The 20,315-nt window shown below is 37.9% G+C and overlaps 1 protein-coding gene across 3 annotated transcripts in view; it reads left to right on the top strand.

Annotated features, from left to right (window-relative positions):
• The window catches only part of DMD (dystrophin), a 1,834,617-nt gene that overhangs the window by 451,508 nt on the left and 1,362,794 nt on the right, over positions 1-20,315 (top strand). For all 3 annotated transcript variants that reach the window (XM_030304767.1, XM_030304766.1, XM_030304768.1), the window contains one exon: positions 216-391. In XM_030304767.1, coding sequence (XP_030160627.1) covers positions 216-391 — 176 coding nt within the window. The remainder of the gene's footprint in view (positions 1-215; positions 392-20,315) is intronic.

Here is a 20,315-nt window from a genome sequence, read left to right as displayed (position 1 = left end):
CTGGTTTTGAGATTACTTCCCTTTGTGATTTAACTCAACATAAGTTAAGTCAGATAAAACAATTTGATTTGGGTTCAATATGGTGCTATTTTGATCTGAAGGTCAATTTACCAACAGGCAGGGGCAGTTTCTCATTATTTTCCTTTGCCGCTCCGTGCAGTCTTTACTGAAGTCTTTCAAGCAATGTGTGACCTCTGTTTCAATACTTCTCCTAGATTTCACAGGCTGTCCCCACCACTCAGCCATCACTAACACAGACAACTGTAATGGAAACGGTAACTATGGTGACCACGAGGGAGCAAATTCTGGTAAAGCATGCCCAAGAGGAACTGCCACCACCACCTCCCCAAAAGAAGAGGCAGATTATTGTGGATTCCGAAATTAGGAAAAGGTGAGAGGTTCTTACTCATGGCTTTATCCTGAAGCAAAAAGTAATTGTTAAGCAGGAAAACTCATTTATAGCTGTTGGATGGTAGTGCGTTTATTTAAACAATATTTCTAGAAGCCTCAGGTGCCTGTAATGTCAGTTAAGTTAGAAAAATTGTGAAGTGAATTTTAAAATTTGCCCCAGGAATCGGCATCCTAACAAAAGCTTAATGCTTAATGGAAATACTGTTTTCCTGGATTAAAAGAAGAAACCACGGGTGATGAACTGCCACAGACTCATTTTATCCTGAGTTTTTTCCCCCCTTATGAAGAGTCTGTTTGTTCAGTGCCTACTTTTGCATTACGTGTCTTTTCTTCCAGTAATGGAAAGTACATTTTCATGAAGAAGAAGTACACCTATAATAGACAAGATCCATTCTGCTAGTTTATGAGAACATAGTGTCTCAATCTGCACATCCTAAATCAGGAGTAATTACAGAATAGATTTCCTGTTCTTTGATATTTATAAAGTCTTATCTTGAAGGTGTTAGAATTTTTCACTTGTCTTTTGGTGGATATTTGCAACTAGACATTGTAGATAAGTTAGGTATTATGTACATCCTTGGGTATATTAAAATGATGAGAATAAAATTTCATAAATGCAGAACTACCATGAAAGTCATAAAAGGGTACAGTTTCTTTTTCTTTCCAATTATTATCATTCTAAGATTAAGAAAGAACATTAAAATCTGCCTTATGTTTCTTAGCAGCATATGTTTAGGAATGCGTGGAACACTTGACATTAGAATTTATGTATACAAGGGTATAGAAGTATGAGAAGAAGAACACATACCTAAAAATAGCATGTCAGATGTTCTGGACAAAGGAAAAAAAAAAAACACCTAGCGAAGTTACTGAAGTACATTATTTGGGACTTTCAATACTTCTCTTTTAATCCGTGATTTGTAACCTGCTGTCATAATTCCCGCAGTGAACTGCTAGGCTTTTCTCCCTGGTTGTATCTGCGTGGCTGGGTGAATCCTCTCATCCAATGGTCAGCAAACTAAAGCCAGTTGACTAGGTCCACCTTACTTCCAGTTTTTGTATGGCTCATGAGCTAAGAATTCTTTTTATATTTTGAAATGGTTGAAAATGATCAAAAGAAGGATATTTTGTGACATGTGACAATACTATGAAATTCAGGTGACAGTGTCCATAAATAAGGTTTTATTGAAACACAGCCACAGTCATTTATATATACATCATCTGTGGTTGCTTTAACATTACAAGGGCAGGGTTGGGTGATTACCACAGAGACTATATGGCCCACAAAGCCTAAAATATTTACTATCTGGCCTCTCACAGAAGAAGTTTGCTGACCCTCATTCCAGGTAAATGGTTCTTTGAATCTTTAAGCATTAGCATTCTATTTGGGGCAACAGCTTTCAAGGATCTACTCCTAATAGTAGCTGAAAATTTAACATTGATGGAAAAAAAACATAATGGCAGAAACAAATCTATAAAGCTTTTAATGAATCTGCATTTTATGAACCTAATAGCATGGATATCAATTTCACGTCATGTGAAACATGTGTCTCCAGACAGTGCTTAGTGGAGACATGGATTTACGGATCCTTTGCGACAACTCAACAGCTCTTCACCAATTTTCTAAGCAGAGCAGTGTGGAAACCTAGTTGTCTTACCCTCCTAATGTGTTCAACATTCTACTAATACAGAAATCAGCAGAACAAGTTGATTCATGTCCATCTCTCTCTTGGCTCCTGCCAAGTATATTCTTGGCTTCTGTTTGGTGAATGTTATTTGGTTAAAGAAAATAAGTTCTGATTGCTTTCTGTTTTCAGGAAAGTGTGGCTAGTGGTGAAATATTTTGTCTCCTAAATTCTGTTCGCATCTTATCCTCTCAGCAGTTTTTATAAGTGCCTGAAATGAGATGACCAATTGGGACCATAAAGAATGTATTACTTAAATAAAAGCTAACACTTACCTATGATTTTATTGTGTGCTCAGTGCTAGATTAAATGCTTTATCTGCATAGCATGTTTATTCTTCGCGGTTACCCTACAAGATAAGTATGGCTAATATTACTATTATACACTGCTATAGAATATCTGAGTCAGGATCTCAACTGAGGTAGTGTACTACAGAAGCTAGACTGGGTAGGAATATGTTTCTTCAGTAGATAAATGATTAACGTGATCTTACGTCTTGGTTGCCCTAAATCCATCCCAGGTTATATGTTTTGTGATATCATAATTATATGTAAGACCAACTTTCACTGTCAAATATGTCCAGATATGGACAGTACAATAAGATGGATGCTTTATATAAGATTCTAGATCAATAAATTTGTACTGAACAAAGAGCAGAAACACACGAACATTTAGGACGGTTAAATTCAATAAGTGATTGGGGTGCCTGTGTGGCTCAGTCAGTTAGGCGTCTGACTTTGGCTCAGGTCATGATCTCACAGCTTGTGGGTTCAAGCCCTCTGTCGGGCTCTGTGCTGACAGCTCAGAGCCTGGAACCTGCTTCGGATTCTGTGTCTCCCTCTGTCTCTCTGCCCCTCCCCCACTCACACACACTCTCTCTCTCTCAAAAAATAAACATTTAAAAAACTTTAAAAAAATAAAAAAAATCAATAACTGATAATTGTCTACAGGATGACAGCTGCTTAAGAGAGTGTAATGGTTCTAGTTGCATCATACAAACATGACTGAAAACTTCATGATAGCTCGTGCCTGTCTCTTGTCCCATGTGAGAACCACTGGCACTTAACTGTCAAGATGGTAGTCTTGACAATCTTTTGAATGCTCATCTTTTAAAAATGACCTCCTTTTTCATTTTCTCTGACACACAACTAGTTCTGCACCTACCACTGGCTTGTTTTGTACCTTTGCCTAATTACTAGTGTAGCATCTCATAAATGCATGTGTTTTGCTTTTTTGATTTCATTTGAATTGCTTCTTTATGTTGATTCAAGTCTGGCACTAAGTGAATGACCCTGAGATCTTACTTACAGCTCCATATCTGACTCTCTCCCCTAAATTTCATGTTTATATCTTTATTTTTTTTTTATTTTTTAATGTTTATTTATTTTTGAGAGACAGGGCAATGCAACATGAGTGGGGGAGGGGGAGAGCGACACACACACCCAGAAATCCGAAATAGGCTCCAAGCTCTGAGCCGTCAGCACAGAGCCTGATGTGGGGCTCAAACTGACAGAGCTGTAAGATCATGACCTTAGCCGAAGTCGGACACTTAACCGACTCATGTCCTCTCATGTTTATATCTTTAAACCGACTTTTAACCGACTCAGGCCCTCTCATGTTTATATCTTTAAAACTATGTACTTTACTTGTGCATCTAGTCAGTGTGTCAATATTTTTTAATCAAATGCAAACCATTGTCGCCTCTGTTTAACTACACCAACTTTTACATTGTGCAAATATTTTACTTCTTAAAATGTCTTGCCTGTATGTCCAAAGGAGTGGCCAATATTGGGAAAAACATGGACTTTGGAACCAGAATTACTCATGGTTGAAACCTGCCTGTCTTAACTATAAGCTTATGATTCCAGGCAAATTACCTAATACCTGTGCCTCAAATTCACTCTCATCACTTTATAAAATACTGAGGATGAAGTGGAAACATTTGATATAGTGCCTGTAAGGTAGTAAGAATTCAGCGAATGCAGTAGCTGTTTTTCTTGTCATTTGGATATGGTGGACATGGAAGGGTTAGGGGTGGATGTGGTGGAGGTGGTGGAGGTGGGAGAGATGGTGGTGGAGACAGTGGTGGGAGAGGTGGTGATGGTGATGAAGGCGGCAGTCAGGGTGGGGGTGGAAACGGTGATCATGTGCTATTGGTAAAAAAAAAAAAATCCCATAATAAACGTCATCTCAAACTTAAAGAATATAACAACAGATTACCTTCTCATCTTCCTCTTGAAAACAAAATTTACCACCCGACTTCTCCATTTCTGTCAATCTCAGCTCTCCTGTCTTGTCCCTTATTTATTATTATTGCATTATACTATTGGGCTAGTGAGCATTTCAGTTATTTCCCAATCATTCTAACTGCCAACTCCATATATGAGCCATATATGTCCATATATGTCCATGCTGTGATGCTTGCCCCCTTTCTGATTAATCCACATCAAATTAATGTATCTAAAATGTGGCTTTTATGCTGACCTTCCAGACTTGAGATCGTGGTAACTCCAGTTACCCCCAAAATAAAACATAACTCACTTCTTACGATATTCAATATTATCTCCCACCACTCTTATTTCTAGCTTCCCCAGCATCTTTCCACTTCAGCCAGTAAATTACATTACCTTCTTTTGGTAGATGTCTTACTGTTACCCACATCAATTTTTCTCATCACCACTTACAACAAAGGGGTCCTATTACTATACTCCTTTATATTTTACTTAGATCCCATATATATAGTACCATGCATGCAATAGTCAACGAATATTTGTTGAAAGAGTGAATAAATATAGTTCAACTAATTGTGATGATTAACATTTTATATTCCTTGGCACTTAAGAATTTCGCCTTGTTCTTCATGGAATGGTTGTTAATAAACAAATGAACATTCTAATAAACTTTAATAATTCTATTTTTGCCCATTAGGACATTGTCATTTACTCCCAACTGTTAAAGGATTTAAGACTCGGCTTTGTACCACACTTGTTTTTTTTTTTTGTTTTGTTTTGTTTTTAATATCTAAGATGTGTTTAGTTGATTCCTTAATAATTACACAGTTTCTACTGTTGTTGTATTTACTGCATAAATTGTCCTCCTCACACTAAGATATACAAAAATGTTAATGATGTTGGGTCACAGGGTAATTATTTTTAAAAGTAAATTATCCCTGCGGTTCAGTGATATTATTTTACATATAGGTAATTATCAGAGTATGGAACTCAGACTATGTTAAAACTAGATCTATTATCTAGTTAATTGGAATTTATTGAGGAGATTAGTTTCTAATCATGTAGCAGTTCTTTTAAAAGACGTTCATAACAGCTTTCATTTACATTTTTGCATCAACCAGGTGAAACCAACTGCAAATTGAATCTTTTTTTTTAGGTAAATGCTATCTCAATAAAGATAATTTGCCCAAGTATAGTGTTAGTAAATGAGTATCTTTGACCTGAAGAGGAGTATAGAGACATTTGTAAATATCGAAATTCACCTAGTCTTTTTATCTTCTCCTGGCTGAGCAGACTTGAGTCTTCAGTTTGCTTTCTCTGACTGTTCCTTGCATGCTTACTAAATGGCAGAATAAATTGCTGGGTCAGTTACAGGCCTGCGTTAGTTAGTTAGTTAGTTAGTTAGCTAGCTAGTTAGTAAGTTAGTTAGTTAGTTAGTTAGTTTTATTTTGCAGCTTAATTGTTTTTGTTTTGTTTTGCTTTCTTTCTTTTTATGTCCATTTCCTGACATGAATTTATGTCACAGCATTGAAAGGAAGTTAGATAAGTGTTAGATAAGACCCCTTCTGCAGTTTTATAAGATCATTGCCTAAAATATTTTTGTGTTGGATATTCATTTGAACTTTGCTTCCCAAATTATAATCTGGAAGTGATAAACTAAAACAATTTAGTTTATTTCAAGACTCTAACTAGATAATTAATATGTCTAAGCTATTTTTTTTTAATTTTCTATATGATAATTTGATCCTAAAATACTCAGGGTGTTGGTCTCAGTGATAACATTTTTGCCCCTAGGCAGGATCCAGAAAAAAATGAAACTTTGCATCTTTTATCTAAGGAGATGAGACTCTGGAGTTGTCTACAGTTACAGGTTAATTGAAATCCGGAAAGGTTAAATAACTTGCTTTCAGTTGCAAAATAAGGACTACTGCTGAGTCTCCTAATTTCTATTCCAGTGTTAGAATTGCAATGGCTTGCTTCTTTTTATGTATTGGAGTCAAATGACCTTGGTCATAGACTCAGGTTTCAGTTTAGAAACTATTTTTGGTGAAGAATAGAAACCTTACACTCCATCTTCGGATATTCCAAAAGATCACCACCTACTTTAGATTCTTAAAATTATTTTGTCATATAAGTCAAGAATAACTTAATAAATATGTTTTGGAGAATATAGGAATGTGAATTCTAGAGGCAAACTAAAGGGCCAGAGAATACCTAGAGAAGTGACATTGTTTGTGCAGTGCATTAAACAGCAGCATCACTTGGGACCATATTAGAAATGCGAATTTGGAGGGGGCTGCCCCAAACTTGCTGAATCACACACTCTGCAGGTGGGCCTAGGAATCTTTTACAAGCTCCCAGGACATTCTGGTAAGCCTTAAGGTTTGAGAACCATTGCCCCCAAACAGTGCTTCTTATATATCAGCATAAGTCAGAATTATCTGGAGGGCTTATGAAAAGACAGATTGCTTCTTCCTATCAGAGTTTCCGTGACTTTAGGTCTTGAGTGGTGCCTGAGAAACTTAATTTCTTTTTTTTAAGTTTATTTATTTATTTATTTTGAGAGAGAGAGAGAGACAGAAAGACAGAGAGAAGGAGAGAGAGAATGAGTAGGAGAAGGCAGAGAGAGAAAGAGGGAGAGTCCCAAGTGGGCTCCACACTGTCAGTGCACAGCCTCACGCGGGGCTTGACCTCACAAACCATGAGATCATCACCTGAGCAGAAATCAAGAGTTGGACACTTAACTGACTCAGCCACCCTGGCGCCCTGAGAAACTTAATTGCCAACAGGTTCCCAGGTTATGCTGATGCTTCTGGTTCAGGACCCGCCTTTTGGAAATCAGTGCCCTTGAGCATCATCGCAGCTGCAACCTGACTCTTGATTCTTTTTCCCAAACCAGTCTCACTGATAGGAACCATTAATTCCCAGTAAGGCTAAGTGATGCTCCTGATCCATCTTGTGACACCCCTATTGCTTTATGTTGAAATGATCTATTCATATACCTGTTTGATCCACTCGACCTAAAGCTTCACTAGGCCAGGGTCCATACCTCACTCCTTACCTGGTGTGGGGTCTTCTATATGGTACATGCCCAATACGTGTTAAGAACTGAAATGCACTATAGTGGAAGTGGTCCTATAAAATAGTCTACATAGTTCTGGATATCTAACTACAGCAGGTGTATGAAAATGTGCTCTTCCAGAATGCAAGTCATACAGGGATGCCAACAGAGAGAAAGGCGAGGCCATATTCCCAGAGCCATGACATGCTGTTTTATTTGTTCCCTGAGTGAAGGAAATGGTAGTCCTATTTATTATTTATTCATCTGAAAGAAGAAGCATAGCTGAGTGCCAGGAGAAGTTGGTTTTTAATCAGAGGATCTGAACTACCTCTTTTTTCCTTACTTGTGTTTCTTTCCTTCACCCTTTCCTACACCGAGCACTGAAACTGACCTCAGCAAGGTCACCAGAGAGCTCCTTAATTGCTGACTCCAAAGGTCACTCTTCAGTTCTTGTCTTCTTGACCTTCGTGCTGTGCTTGACAGTGATGATGATTAGTCCCTTCTTGAAATTTTCCACTCCTTTGGCTTCTGGGTCATTGTTCCCTCCTGTTTCTTTTTTCCTCTCTGCTTTCTTGCTGTGGCTTCTCAGTCTCCTCGTCTTACCTCTTTCATAGTCTCCACAAGATTCAAATTTTGGTTTCATTTCCTTCTCACAACGTGTTCTTTCCCAAGGCAGTCTCATTTATAGTCTTCTGTCTATTGGCCATCTATAGCGGATGATTTCTGAATTAATATCTCCAGCTTGACCTCCCTCCTCTTGATGTTCCTATCTATGTGATCCAAATGTTTATTGGACATTTGCACCTGGACTTCTTACAGAAGTTTCAGATGTAGTTCCACAGTATACACTGCACAACGTTAGAGAGCACCATTCACATCATCGATTCTGAGAGCAGCGCCTTGTGGCGTTATGCCGTGAACAACCTGTGCAACCATTTCCAGTGGTCCTAAAACCTGCCCCCTCAATAAAACCCTCCAAGTGTGCCCATTAGATTCTCTTTAATTTAGCCTGTCCTTCATATACAGGCTTCATCCTAATTTAGTCTCTGATCATTTTCTGCATGAAATTTGTAACTGATCCCTCTGCCTCTACATTCACCCTTCTTCCTCATATACTTCATAGCCTCCTGAGGGCCATCTTAAAATGCACCTCTAATTAGATCATTGCTCTCTGCCCATAGTCCTTGAAATGCATAGCACAAAACTTCCTTTCTGATCTTTAGCTGCCTGCCTCTCCAGCTTCACTCCCTTTTCCCCTGCCCATTTCTTTATATGCCACTGCTCCTCAAAATAGTCTGCAAGCTGTTTATTACCAGGGCACCATGAGATAAGGAGCTTGGGCTAGAATGTAAATCAATGCGTTGCTTCCTTTGTCAAGAAAGTTGTGCAATTAAAAAGAAATCACATGGAATAGTATGCTTTGTGCCTTGGTTGATTTATACTCTGGTGACTTTTTCTTGCCACAGACTACTAACAAATAGTTCACAGATTGGCCACAAACTGCTTTTCCAGTGACACTGCCCTCTCCTCAGCTTTAATCAACCACTCTCTGATCTCCAAAATGCTCTCTGTTGCTTCAAGTTTCTCTTTCTTTGCACCTACTGTTATCTCTCTCTACCTAAGATTGTCTTTTCTTTACTTTGCCTTTTCCACCTCTCACATTCCTTGCTTCCCCAATGAGCTTAAGTAGATTTTCTCCCAGGCATTTCTCAGCCTTACTAACACTTCCATTAAAGCACTTGCAGAATTCTATTGTGATGATTTTGGTTTTGCATATCTGTATCTCCAGTGACCTCCTTGAGGGCATGAACCTTTTCTTTTCAACTCCTGACTTACAGCTATAACCCAGAAGTTAGCACATCACGCGTATTCACTAAATATTTATTGGATATTAAGTGGATATTTTGTCAGAGTCCTATCAGGAAAAGAGAAACAATTCTAGGTGTTTCGGAGAGAGGAAACCTAATACAGGGAATTGGCCAAGCAGGTGGTAGAAAACTGGGAAGTAACTGGGATAGGGAAGCAACCCAAAACACTAGCGTGTCTGGAGTTTGAGGAACAACGCAGGGAGAGGAGGTTACCAAAGCCCCAAAGCTGGAGCCTTCCAACAGGGGCTAACACTCTCAGGACAGCCAGGCAAGAGTTTGGATCAAAGGAGGGAGGAGCCATCTAAAGGAAATTAAAGCCACAAGGGAGATGTAGCTGCTGTAGAAATACCACCAACAGTAGAATGCAAAGCCAAAACACCTTGACATCTTTCTTCCCTCTTTATGTATTCTGCCAGTGCCTTCAATTGAACAAACCTAACTGGAAGCCAGAGGACAAGCAATGGGGGGAAATGTAGGTCCCTCAGATACAGAGAGGGCAAAAGAAATGTGGTGAGCGGATCTGACAGTAAATGGGCCTATGACTGCACAGGTTGGTTCTGACCTTGGATCTTCCACTCAGAAACTATGTGACTAAAGAAAGTCACTGAGGGGCGCCTGGGTGGCGCAGTCGGTTAAGCGTCCGACTTCAGCCAGGTCACGATCTCGCGGTCCGGGAGTTTGAGCCCCGCATCAGGCTCTGGGCTGATGGCTCAGAGCCTGGAGCCTGTTTCTGATTCTGTGTCTCCCTCTCTCTCTGCCCCTCCCCCGTTCATGCTCTGTCTCTCTCTGTCCCAAAAATAAATAAACGTTGAAAAAAAAAATTAAAAAAAAAAAAAAAAAGAAAGTCACTGAACCTCACTCAGTATCTATTTCTTCGTCTCTGAAATGGAATTTATATGAATTTTCCTGTTTGCCTTCACACTGGGAAGATTTGATTATGTGTGCCTGTCTTGTTGACTGTTGAGGTAAAAATAATACATCTTTTTCCCAGGAGAAGGCTGAATTCCCAATTACTAATTTAGAATTGTTATCCTCCCATTACTACATTTGTGTTAGAATAGAGAATATTTTTGTTCTGACATCTTCTGAGAATATTCTTATTCTTCTGTCTTCCCTGGTCAGGAGCTTGTATCTCTATAAATCAATATAAATCACGCCATCGCACACAGATAAAATTATACCTAGCTCCTACGGACTGAATTGTGTCCCCCCGCCCCAACATTTCATGTGCTGAAGGGCTAACTCCAATTTGGTAGAATTTGGAAACGAGGTGTTTGGGAGGTGATCAAGTTTAGATGAGGTCATGAGGGTGGGGCCCTCATGATGAGATTAGCACCCTTCTAAGAAGAGACAGCAGAGAGCTTGCTCTCTTCTTCCCTGCTGTGTGATGATGCTGTGACAAGATGACTGTCTACAACCCAGAAAAGTGACCATGCCAGCAGTTTGATCTTGAACTTCCGGCTTCCAGAACTCTAAGAAAATAAATTGCTGTTGTTTAGGTCACTCATTGACTGGCGTTTTATTATGTCTGCCTGTGCTAAGGCCTTGGCTTTGTAGAGCAGTGAGTTTTACTTTGTGTTTTAACCAAAGTTGATAGAAATGCTCACTAAAAGAAGTACTTGGATTGAAACAACTCATGATGCCAAGGAAACGGCAGTGGGGCAGTAAGTACACGTCAGATTTAAATGGCTTTCTGCATTGCACTAGATAGTTTCTGAACCTTGACTGGAAGTTACTTAAACTTTAAAGACCCACAACATAAAAGCATGTTGAAGTCCTTTAAACTCAGCGAGCTTTCACAGTGAGAGTATTTAAAGTTTAAATTACCTCCCATAGGGTCCAAGGCACCATCCAATGTGTGGAGGGGTGCTTTGAACACTCCTGTAGTCAGTATGAGTACACTGTGTTTCAGGAATATAGTGACAGCAAAGTTAGCATTCTTGCTAATTTTCATATTCTTTCAACTAATATCTCGTCAATTGCTATGATTTGTAAGGCACTCCAGTTGCTATACCTGGGAACTATACTTAGTCCTTCCCTCACTAAGTTTACAATCTAGTATAAGCTATGTCACGAGGAAGTACCAGTAGGGTGTTAGAAAAGTTTGAAGGAAGAAAAGTTTACTTCCTGCTGGGAGTTGAACATGGAAAGCTCAGAGAAATTAGCATCTGAGTGGACATTTGAAAGACAGGGGCGTGTTGGCATCAAGGTGAGGTGGGAAAGGATAATTCAAATGCAAGCTGTCCTACAAACCTGTATACAATTGGCGTTTACACAGGGTTGTGTTTCTTTTTCCTAAAGCAGAAGTATGAGGTATTGGAAAGAGGGAAATAAGAGATGAGGTTGAAAAGGTAGGTTGAGTTGGCTTGTAAAAAATGTACTCGATGCCAGACTAAGGAATGTAGACTTTAATCTGGTCATGGAGAGCCAATGAACATTTTTGAGACAGAGCAAAACAATATAGCTGCTGCAAACCATACCATTTTGACCCTCTCTGAGTGTTGGGGGACATCATCTCAACTTTACAGAGCAGGGAGAGCTTGCTCGCTAAAGAGCCAGACAGAAACTATTTTAGACCTTGAGCACCATACGGTTTCTTTTGCAAGTACTCAACTCTGCTTCTCTAGTGAAGATGCAGTCATAAACAGTATGCAAATAAATGAGTATGGCTGTGTTCCAATAAAACTTTATTTACAGAACCAAGTGGTGGGCCAAATTTGTCCTGTGGGCCATAGTTTGCCTTTTCTTGCAATAAAGGGTGCAATAGATGAGATTATTTTACCGCTGATGATTTTTATTTGTTTGTTTTATTGTCTTTGTTATAGCTTCCTTTGCAGTTTATATATATATATATATATATATATATATATATATATATATATATATTTTGAGTATAGTTGACATACAGTGCAGTATTCATTTCAGGTATACAGCATAGTGATTCAACTTCTCTATAAGTTATAATGTGCTCACCACAGGTATAGCTACTATCTGTCACTGTGATATGCTATTATAATATTACTGACTATGTTCCTTATGTTTGTTTATTCACTTGTTTTTAGATTCCACATATGAGTGAAATCATATAATATTTGTCTTTCTCAGTCTGACTTATTGCACTTAGCCTGACACCCTCTAGGACCATCCATATGGTCACAAATGGCATGATCTCATCCTTTTCTATGGCTGTGTAACATTCCATTGTATATATATGCCACCTGTTCCTTATCCATTTGTCTATCAGTGGACACTAATCATCAGGGAAACGCAAATCAAAAGCACAGTGAGATATTGCCTAATACCTGTCAGAATGGATAAAATACAAAAGACAAGACATAACAAGTGCTGGCAAGAATGTGATGAAAAGGGGATGGTCATGCACTAGTGGTGGGAATGTAAACTGATACAGCCACAGTGGAAAACAGTATGGAGGTTCCTCAAAAACTTAAAAACAGAACTGCTATCACCCTGTCAGTGCAGAGCCTGCTTTGGATCCTCTGTCCCTCTCTTTCTCTGCCCCTCCCCGACTTGTGCTCTCTCCCCCCCCCATATAAATAAAACAGAAAAAAAAATAGAAATACTATATAATCCAATAATTATGTTACTGGGTATACTTACCCAAAGAAAGCAAAAACACTAATTCGAAAAGATATCTGTACCCCTATGTTTATTGCAGCAGTGTTTACAAGATACAGATGCAGTTTTTATTCTTGTGGTTACCATAATAGTTTGTAATTTGCCAGTTCTTTTTTGTTTGTTTTCATTTTTAATTTCATTTAATTTTATTTGAGAGAGAGAGAGAGAGAGAGAGAGAGAGAAAGCACAAGCAGGGGAGAGAGACAGAGGGAGAAAGAGATTCTTAAATAGGCTCCATGCTCAGTGTGGTACCCAATGCAGGGCTTGGTCCTGAGACCCTGGGATCATGACCTGAGCCGAAATCATGAGCTGGATGCTCAACAGACCGAGCCCCCCAGACACCCCTAATGTACCAGTGCTTAACCAAACACTACAACAAACATGTGTCTTCTGAAAAGATAATGTGAAAAGTAGCATGGTGCTGGCTTAAACCCAGTAAGAGGCGTGGAAGGCAGTGATCATAGTAGCTGACACAAATATGCCAAGGGGACAAATGAGGCACAGAAAGGTCAGGTGACTTGTTCACGCTTGCAAAATTTACAGGAAGCAGTTTAGCCAGGATTTGAACCCAGGCATCGAGCACAGGATGCTGCGTTCTTAAATTCTATGTCATGCCATCTTTTGAAATGAGAAGTTAAAGGTGATTTCATCAAATTATTTAGCTGAAATTAAAAGTTTTCCTGAGACTGTTTAAGAATTTATTGAGATGAGGTCTGTGTGTGGAAAATGTGTTCTTATCCTAGATTATGACTGTTCTACATTCTGAAGTCTCATAGACTCTAGGGTCCTGTTGGAGCATTTGGCTATCTTTATATGCAGAGATCAGTTTCAGGGAAGAGACAATTTTTTTCAGTGATAGGTGTCTTTTTAGTATCAAGGCATAAAGGGGGTCCAAGTGTAAGACTTCTAATGCTAACCATTGTCGTAACAACCTTTGTCATCTATGCTTTTAAAAAAAGTGTGTATTTATTTATTTTTCAGAGGTGGGAGGAGCAAAGAGAGAGGGAGAGAGAGAATCCCAAATAGGCTCCTCACTATCAGCGTGGAGCCTGATGCGGGGCTTGAACTCATGAACCATGAGATCATGACCTGAGCCCTAATCAAGAATCAGACACTTAACCAGCTGAGCACCCCCCAGACACCCCATCGTCTACGTTTTATATCAGAATACACAACAGTTTGGAAATTCGGGGATTTTAGGCAATTAAGGAATATTCCAAAGTAAAGATAAACTGGGAATGGCAACCATTTAATAATGCGATAGGTGTTATCAGTTAGGCAGCAACAGATCGTAGTTAAGGTTAATGACAATGTTGAGAATGAATGTCCCAATCAAATTTTGGGACTCCAATCAAATTTTGACATCATCTAAAGTAGCACAATAGTAACTACCAGACTTTACTATATAGCAATGAACAGAAAATTCATACTGACTTCTCCTTAATTAATTTTTTTTCTTTTCATTTGGAGCAAAGAAAAATGAGTGTAGTGTAGTGGAAATCTTTGGATTTAGACAGACCTGGTTTTGAATTTTAACTCCATTTTTCATTGTGTGTTGAAAGTAGAGGAGGTTTCTAAATCTCTCTCTTCATGGTCAATCTATGGAATTAAGATTATAATAATTTATACTCTTATTGTGGGAGATGAATTTTGTGTGTTTATGAAAGTATGTGACATGAACAAGATGCTTAAGATGCTGTTTTTCCCTTTTTCTTTGAATGCGACTGAATGTAAAATTAACATCTAGATATGCAGGAGTGTAATTGTAAGCAAATTTATAGGGCATGAGTATGTGACTATTTATAAAGATTCCAAAATTAGGTAAAATTAATGAACTGGGCAAAACCTTTTGGGTTACAAAGTCCAGAAAATGCTACTCTATTATTTGCATTAAGCCTGTCTCCTCAAATTGAAGACATTTTCTCAGGGGAATTTGTGTATTATGGCTTTAAGATACTTTGGTGTGTGGATTAAAATGGCTGAAGGCATTTTAACTGTGCATCTGAGAGTGTCTTACTAACATGTTCTTTTTATACCATTTTATCTATATCTTTGGACATTTTATGTTTTTCTGTAAGCGAACTCCCATGAAAAATCCATTTGTCACCATGTTATCGTTATGTAGATAAGAAAATAAAAGAGAAGCCAAATTGAGGACCAGACAAGCTGTGAAAGGGAGTGTGCGCCCTCTAGTGACCCACATTTATTTCTCCCAAGGGTTTACACAGCTTTTTTTGGTTTTATTGTTTTAAATAAACATCAAATTTAACTTTAAAATAAATGGCTCAGAGTTTTCCGCTTGAGCGTGTTGCATTGTATGATCGTAGATTTGTTACTATGAGAAGATTTCATCTATCACTTAAGAGAATATTTCTATTAACCTGTGTTAAGGTGATTTCACTGCACAGAACTGTGTTTCAAAGGGACTTTCAATTTGCTGAAAATGAAAAATAGGCTCTAGGCGTCTGTGGCTAAGCCACATTTTATTTCCAATCCTCTGGGTCATGCAGTTTTCATCCACATGCTTGTCCGCTCCTTGGCTTTAAACCTCATTCCTCTAATCTGGTTCTGACATCTTAGAATTGGGGGGATATCCTCGGTTTTGAAGGTATATTTTCCTGAAAGTTATATTGAGAGAGGTGAGATGGACTTCTTTGCAACCCTACCATGTTTTAGAAATACATATGGCCAAAAGATTTTTTAATGATTGGGATCTGTTTGTTACCCAATTAAGATTATTTTAGTCATTTTTCTCTGCAAGATTTTCAAATATTTTAGTTTAGTGTTACTTTTTGCAGAGAAACAAAATTTTGTAGGAATTTCATTCTGTTTAGTGCAGTCGGCTGTCCAGGAGGTACAAAGGTGAGTATCATCAGTGACAGATAACTCGTGGAGTTTTCTAGCATTTGTAGCTTAAAAATACTAAATAATTGGGGTTTCTATCTGAGGGCATCTATTTTAAAAGGCCATTGTTTGATACACATTAAACATATAATTTGCTTTGGCATAATTGACAATGAACAAGGTGCACAATTTTCAAGACAAATTTCCTGTTTGGGTTTAGAATTCAGATTTTGAAGCACATGTTAAATAGGCATATTTCAGGACAAGGTAAACTACATAGAAATTGATTTTTTAGTATCTTTTAAAGATGCATTTCTGCACAATCTGGAATCATTAAATTTTATGGTACGGAAACATATTATTTTATGACTGATGCATTTAAAGTTACACGTATAAAACTAGAAATACGTTTAAGCTTGTAAATAAGATCATGCAAACATAAGGAAAGTAGATGATTTGATAGACCTGTTAATGTAGCGAATTTATGATAATTGAGGACAGTGCCCTTTCTCATTCATCATATTTTGTTTCAGGTCTGTGTGAACTGTTGAGAACAGTTTATGGGGTTCGTATTATAACTAGGAATTATAACATCCTTAGATGTTATTTAATTTGATTGCCAGATAAACAGATGGATATAATTGGAATATAAATGTTGCAATGTAAGCAAAGCTGCCCTCAGCTTTGTATCTCAGGTCACAATTGCTTTAATTAGTGAGGTAACTAAAGACAGTTAAGAGTAATTTTAAAAAGTATTTGTTCGTTTCTATTTTAACACCAGTTAGATGGAAAAAAAGCTTTTTAACTTCTGTAATTTAAAGGAAGATCAGATAAGTTGAGTCATTTGCCTAAGAAAACACCATACAGGTCAAGATGATTGATTAAAACCTGTGATACCTCACTTTCAGTTCAGTAACCTTCCACTGCGCACTAGTTTTTACATTTAAAACACATATATACACACGTACAAACACTTACATACATCACACACATTCAAAACCTATAAGGCAATCATGTGGCCCTGTCTCCCTCCCCCCAAAAAAAACATACCCACACTGTACAAACACACACATCTGTGTGTCTGTACCATACACAAAATACCTTGGTTTCAAGGAGGTATTTATTGAAATGTTGACTTGTTTTTTCTTGGTTACATGAGATTTTCCCCCTTAAAATATCATGTAACTATGAAAGTATAATAATTACCATGTACTCAACACATTTTAAAGTTTTAAAAATACTTTGATTTTAGCACTAACAGAATTTATACAGAATTTCATCTGATATTTTATTAGAGCTCTCTGATTCAAATTGAATTTGCGTTCTGTTTATTTAGTTTTTGAAAGCAAGTAACATGTGGAAACATAAGGAGGGACCAGCTTTCCCAGAAAGAAAGCTGAAATGGGAAGGGGAGGGAGAGGTTGATCAAGAAAACCTTCACCGAAGTTGTATATCTTGAACCGAATCTCAAAGGTGAATAGGAATTCATCACGTGGTCTGGGGTCAGGAGAGTACTCATACATCAATATGGAATTAAAATGTTTTCTCATTTTCCAGAACTCTGAGGAAGGTAATTATTAAAAATATAAAAAACAAAATTTTGAACTCTTACCTCACTTCCAAAAAGATTTCTTCCACGTTGTAATACCAGTGAAAAAGAGCATTAGTTTTTGTTTCCATTAAGCATGAAAGTGTATGTTCTAGCTAGTTAAAATTTACATATATGCTCAAGAGTCAACACTACTTTCAGGCTTCTCAAGATGAGGCTCATGATTTTTTATGAAATTCTCTGTTCAAAGATGTTTAAAGATGTAAAATGGCCATGCATAGCCTAGCTCACTAATCAAATTAGATATGTCTGGGAGCTTGGAGAATTTCTATTTTCAAAGTTTACACATTTTGGGAATGATGACTACCACATGGTATATTGAAAGTGACTGGATTACAGTTTATGTAAGTGTGCAGTTTAATACTTCATATGGCAGTCACTGTACAGAAAATTAACAGAATACAGTCAGTGCCCATTAAGAGGCTCTTCTGACATAATTAGCACAATTATCATACAGCACAAGTTTCACCTGATGACATACTATCAAATATTCCAAAAATGATAACTTTTTAAAGTGCAAGTATTTATCTAGTTCTTTTGGATGTGTTTGTGTGGGTTTTTAAAAAAATATATATATTGTAATATATATATTGTATATACACATACACACACACACACACACACACACACACACGTGTCCCAATTTTGACCATAAGGAAATGTAACTGATCTAATTTTGCATTGTCATTATGGAAAATTTAACTGGATAAAGTAGAGTCCATTTGTACAATACAATTAAGGGAAAACTTCAACCTTCTGAATATTTGGTATATATGCACATAGTTTTTGATAGTTTGAAACTTCCAGAAAATGGAAGGCCTCTTTGAAAATGACCTTGTTTTGGGGCACCTGGGTGGCTCAGTCGGTTGAGCGTCCTACTTCAGCTCAGGTCATGATCTCGCAGTCCGTGAGTTCGAGCCCCACATCGGGTTCTGGGCTGATGGCTCAGAGCCTGGAGCCTGCTTCCGATTCTGTGTCTCCCTCTCTCTCTGCCCCTCCCCCGTTCATGCTCTGTCTCTCTCTGTCTCAAAAATAAATAAACGTTAAAAAAATTAAAAAAAAAGATAATGACCTTGTTTCGGTAATAAATCCTTTGCAAATAATAAAAATTGAAAGTTCTGCTTCTCGTATCTATGGGATCTTAGAACTTTTAGTTGTGTAATGAGTGTCTTTGTAAAGAAGAAAACAGTGTTACTTTATGTGAATCATAAATAATAGCAAAGATGAGGTTTTATTTAGAACATGCTTGGAAAATGGAGGACAGAGTACTCATCAACAGATGTAGAAGAAAAATCATTTTGTAAAGAGAGAATAAGAAGTCATAAATTTCTCAGTAGATACAAATAACTTTAAGTTGGATTAAGATAGACTGGATTTAAGGGGTAGATTCTGTCTGTACTAACATACAGAAGTATGTGTAGAGGCCCATTATGAGTAACTTACTATGTATCAGTTCATTAATGAGGATTTCATGAGAGTTTTCAAAGTGAAGAAAAAACTCATAGAAATGAACGATTTAATGAAAAAAGAAATACATACACAGCATCCAAGATTTAATATGGTATTGAAAATAATTTTTCGGTCTTTTTTCTTGAGGGCATTTCTTGATACAGATATGACTTATATCTGTATCATATCTTTAGTTGGTGATTAAATACCCAGCCTCAGGTAGTACAGGGCATGGTAGAAAATACCACTGGTTAGGGCACCTGAATGGCTCAGTTGGTCAAGCATCCAGCTTCAGCTCAGGTCATGATCTTGCAGTCCGTGGGTTCAAGCCCTGCGTTGGAGTCTGTGCTGACAGCTTAGAGCCTGGAGCCTGCTTCGGATTCTGTGTCTCCCTCTGTCTCTGCCCCTCCCCTGGTCATTCTCTCCCTCCCTCTCCGTCCCTCCCTCCCTCTCTCTCTCTCTCTCTGTCTCTCTCTCTCTCTCTCTCTGTCTCTCTCTCTCTCTCTCTCTCTCTGTCTCTCTCAAAAATAAATAAATATTAAAAGAAATTAAAGAAACCACCACTGGCAAAATGCTGGGAAGAGCAGATAGCACCCTATTTATGAACATGTATGTATTTAAATCAGGGGAGTTTGTTAATGTGCCATATATATTAGCTGAAATGTCTGAAAAAATATTTAATAGTACTGAAAACTAGGGGACAAACCACAGAAAGTGATGATGCAATAGCTGCCAAATTGATAAGGAATAAAATAAATGTGCAGTTGCTACTTAGAGGCCAGGATCTGAGTAGGAGCCAAGAAGGCGACCTTCATTTTGCTAAAAGCAGTCATGTCACTGAGACTAAAGCATTGAATGTGGGATGTTGGCGCTCAACAAAAGAGCATGGGAGGCCTTTTGAAATTGTCTGTCTTTCCCCTTCACCCTTCCATCCTCATTGTTGGTATCAACACATGAGAATGACTACTGGCAGAATACTGGAATGGGAAGACAGTGCTAGCGGCTGAATTCCCAGAACTCTAAGGGATGGTGTCAAATGACAGATGGTGGAGTGGAATCTGACTGTATATTACATTGGGGCAGAGAAAGTTTAAGCAAATCAGAGATATGGTTGAAGCAACAAGGCCAAATGGTAGCAACAGAAAAAAAAAAAAAAAAAAGCAAGCACAAAAAAGGATCAGGTAAGGAATAGCTCAGAGCTTAAATCATGTAAGAGTTAGGTTTGGCTTCCACCTATTTCCAAAGAAATCCAGATGTCACAATCATGAAAGGAAAGAGAAAAAGAAAGTCTAACTGCTGAGAATAGTACAAACTCATTGATATTTCGTTTCATTCTATTTCAGAAAGAACGTGTAACATATTAACCTATGTGCCTATGAATAGACATTGTTTCTTAGGTAAAGCACTGCACTCACAACTGCCCTTGAAAAATTTGAAATCCCTTTTAAAAAACCTGTATATCAAAAAAGGAGTATAATCACTGTCTGAAGGATCCTTATGTAAAAGAGGAGTTCAGACACC

The sequence above is a fragment of the Lynx canadensis genome, chromosome X (genome assembly GCF_007474595.2).
Source record: "Lynx canadensis isolate LIC74 chromosome X, mLynCan4.pri.v2, whole genome shotgun sequence".
NCBI classification, from domain to species: domain Eukaryota; kingdom Metazoa; phylum Chordata; class Mammalia; order Carnivora; family Felidae; genus Lynx; species Lynx canadensis.
Note: the sequence above shows the minus strand (reverse complement) of the source record. Positions and strands in the feature narration are given on the sequence as shown.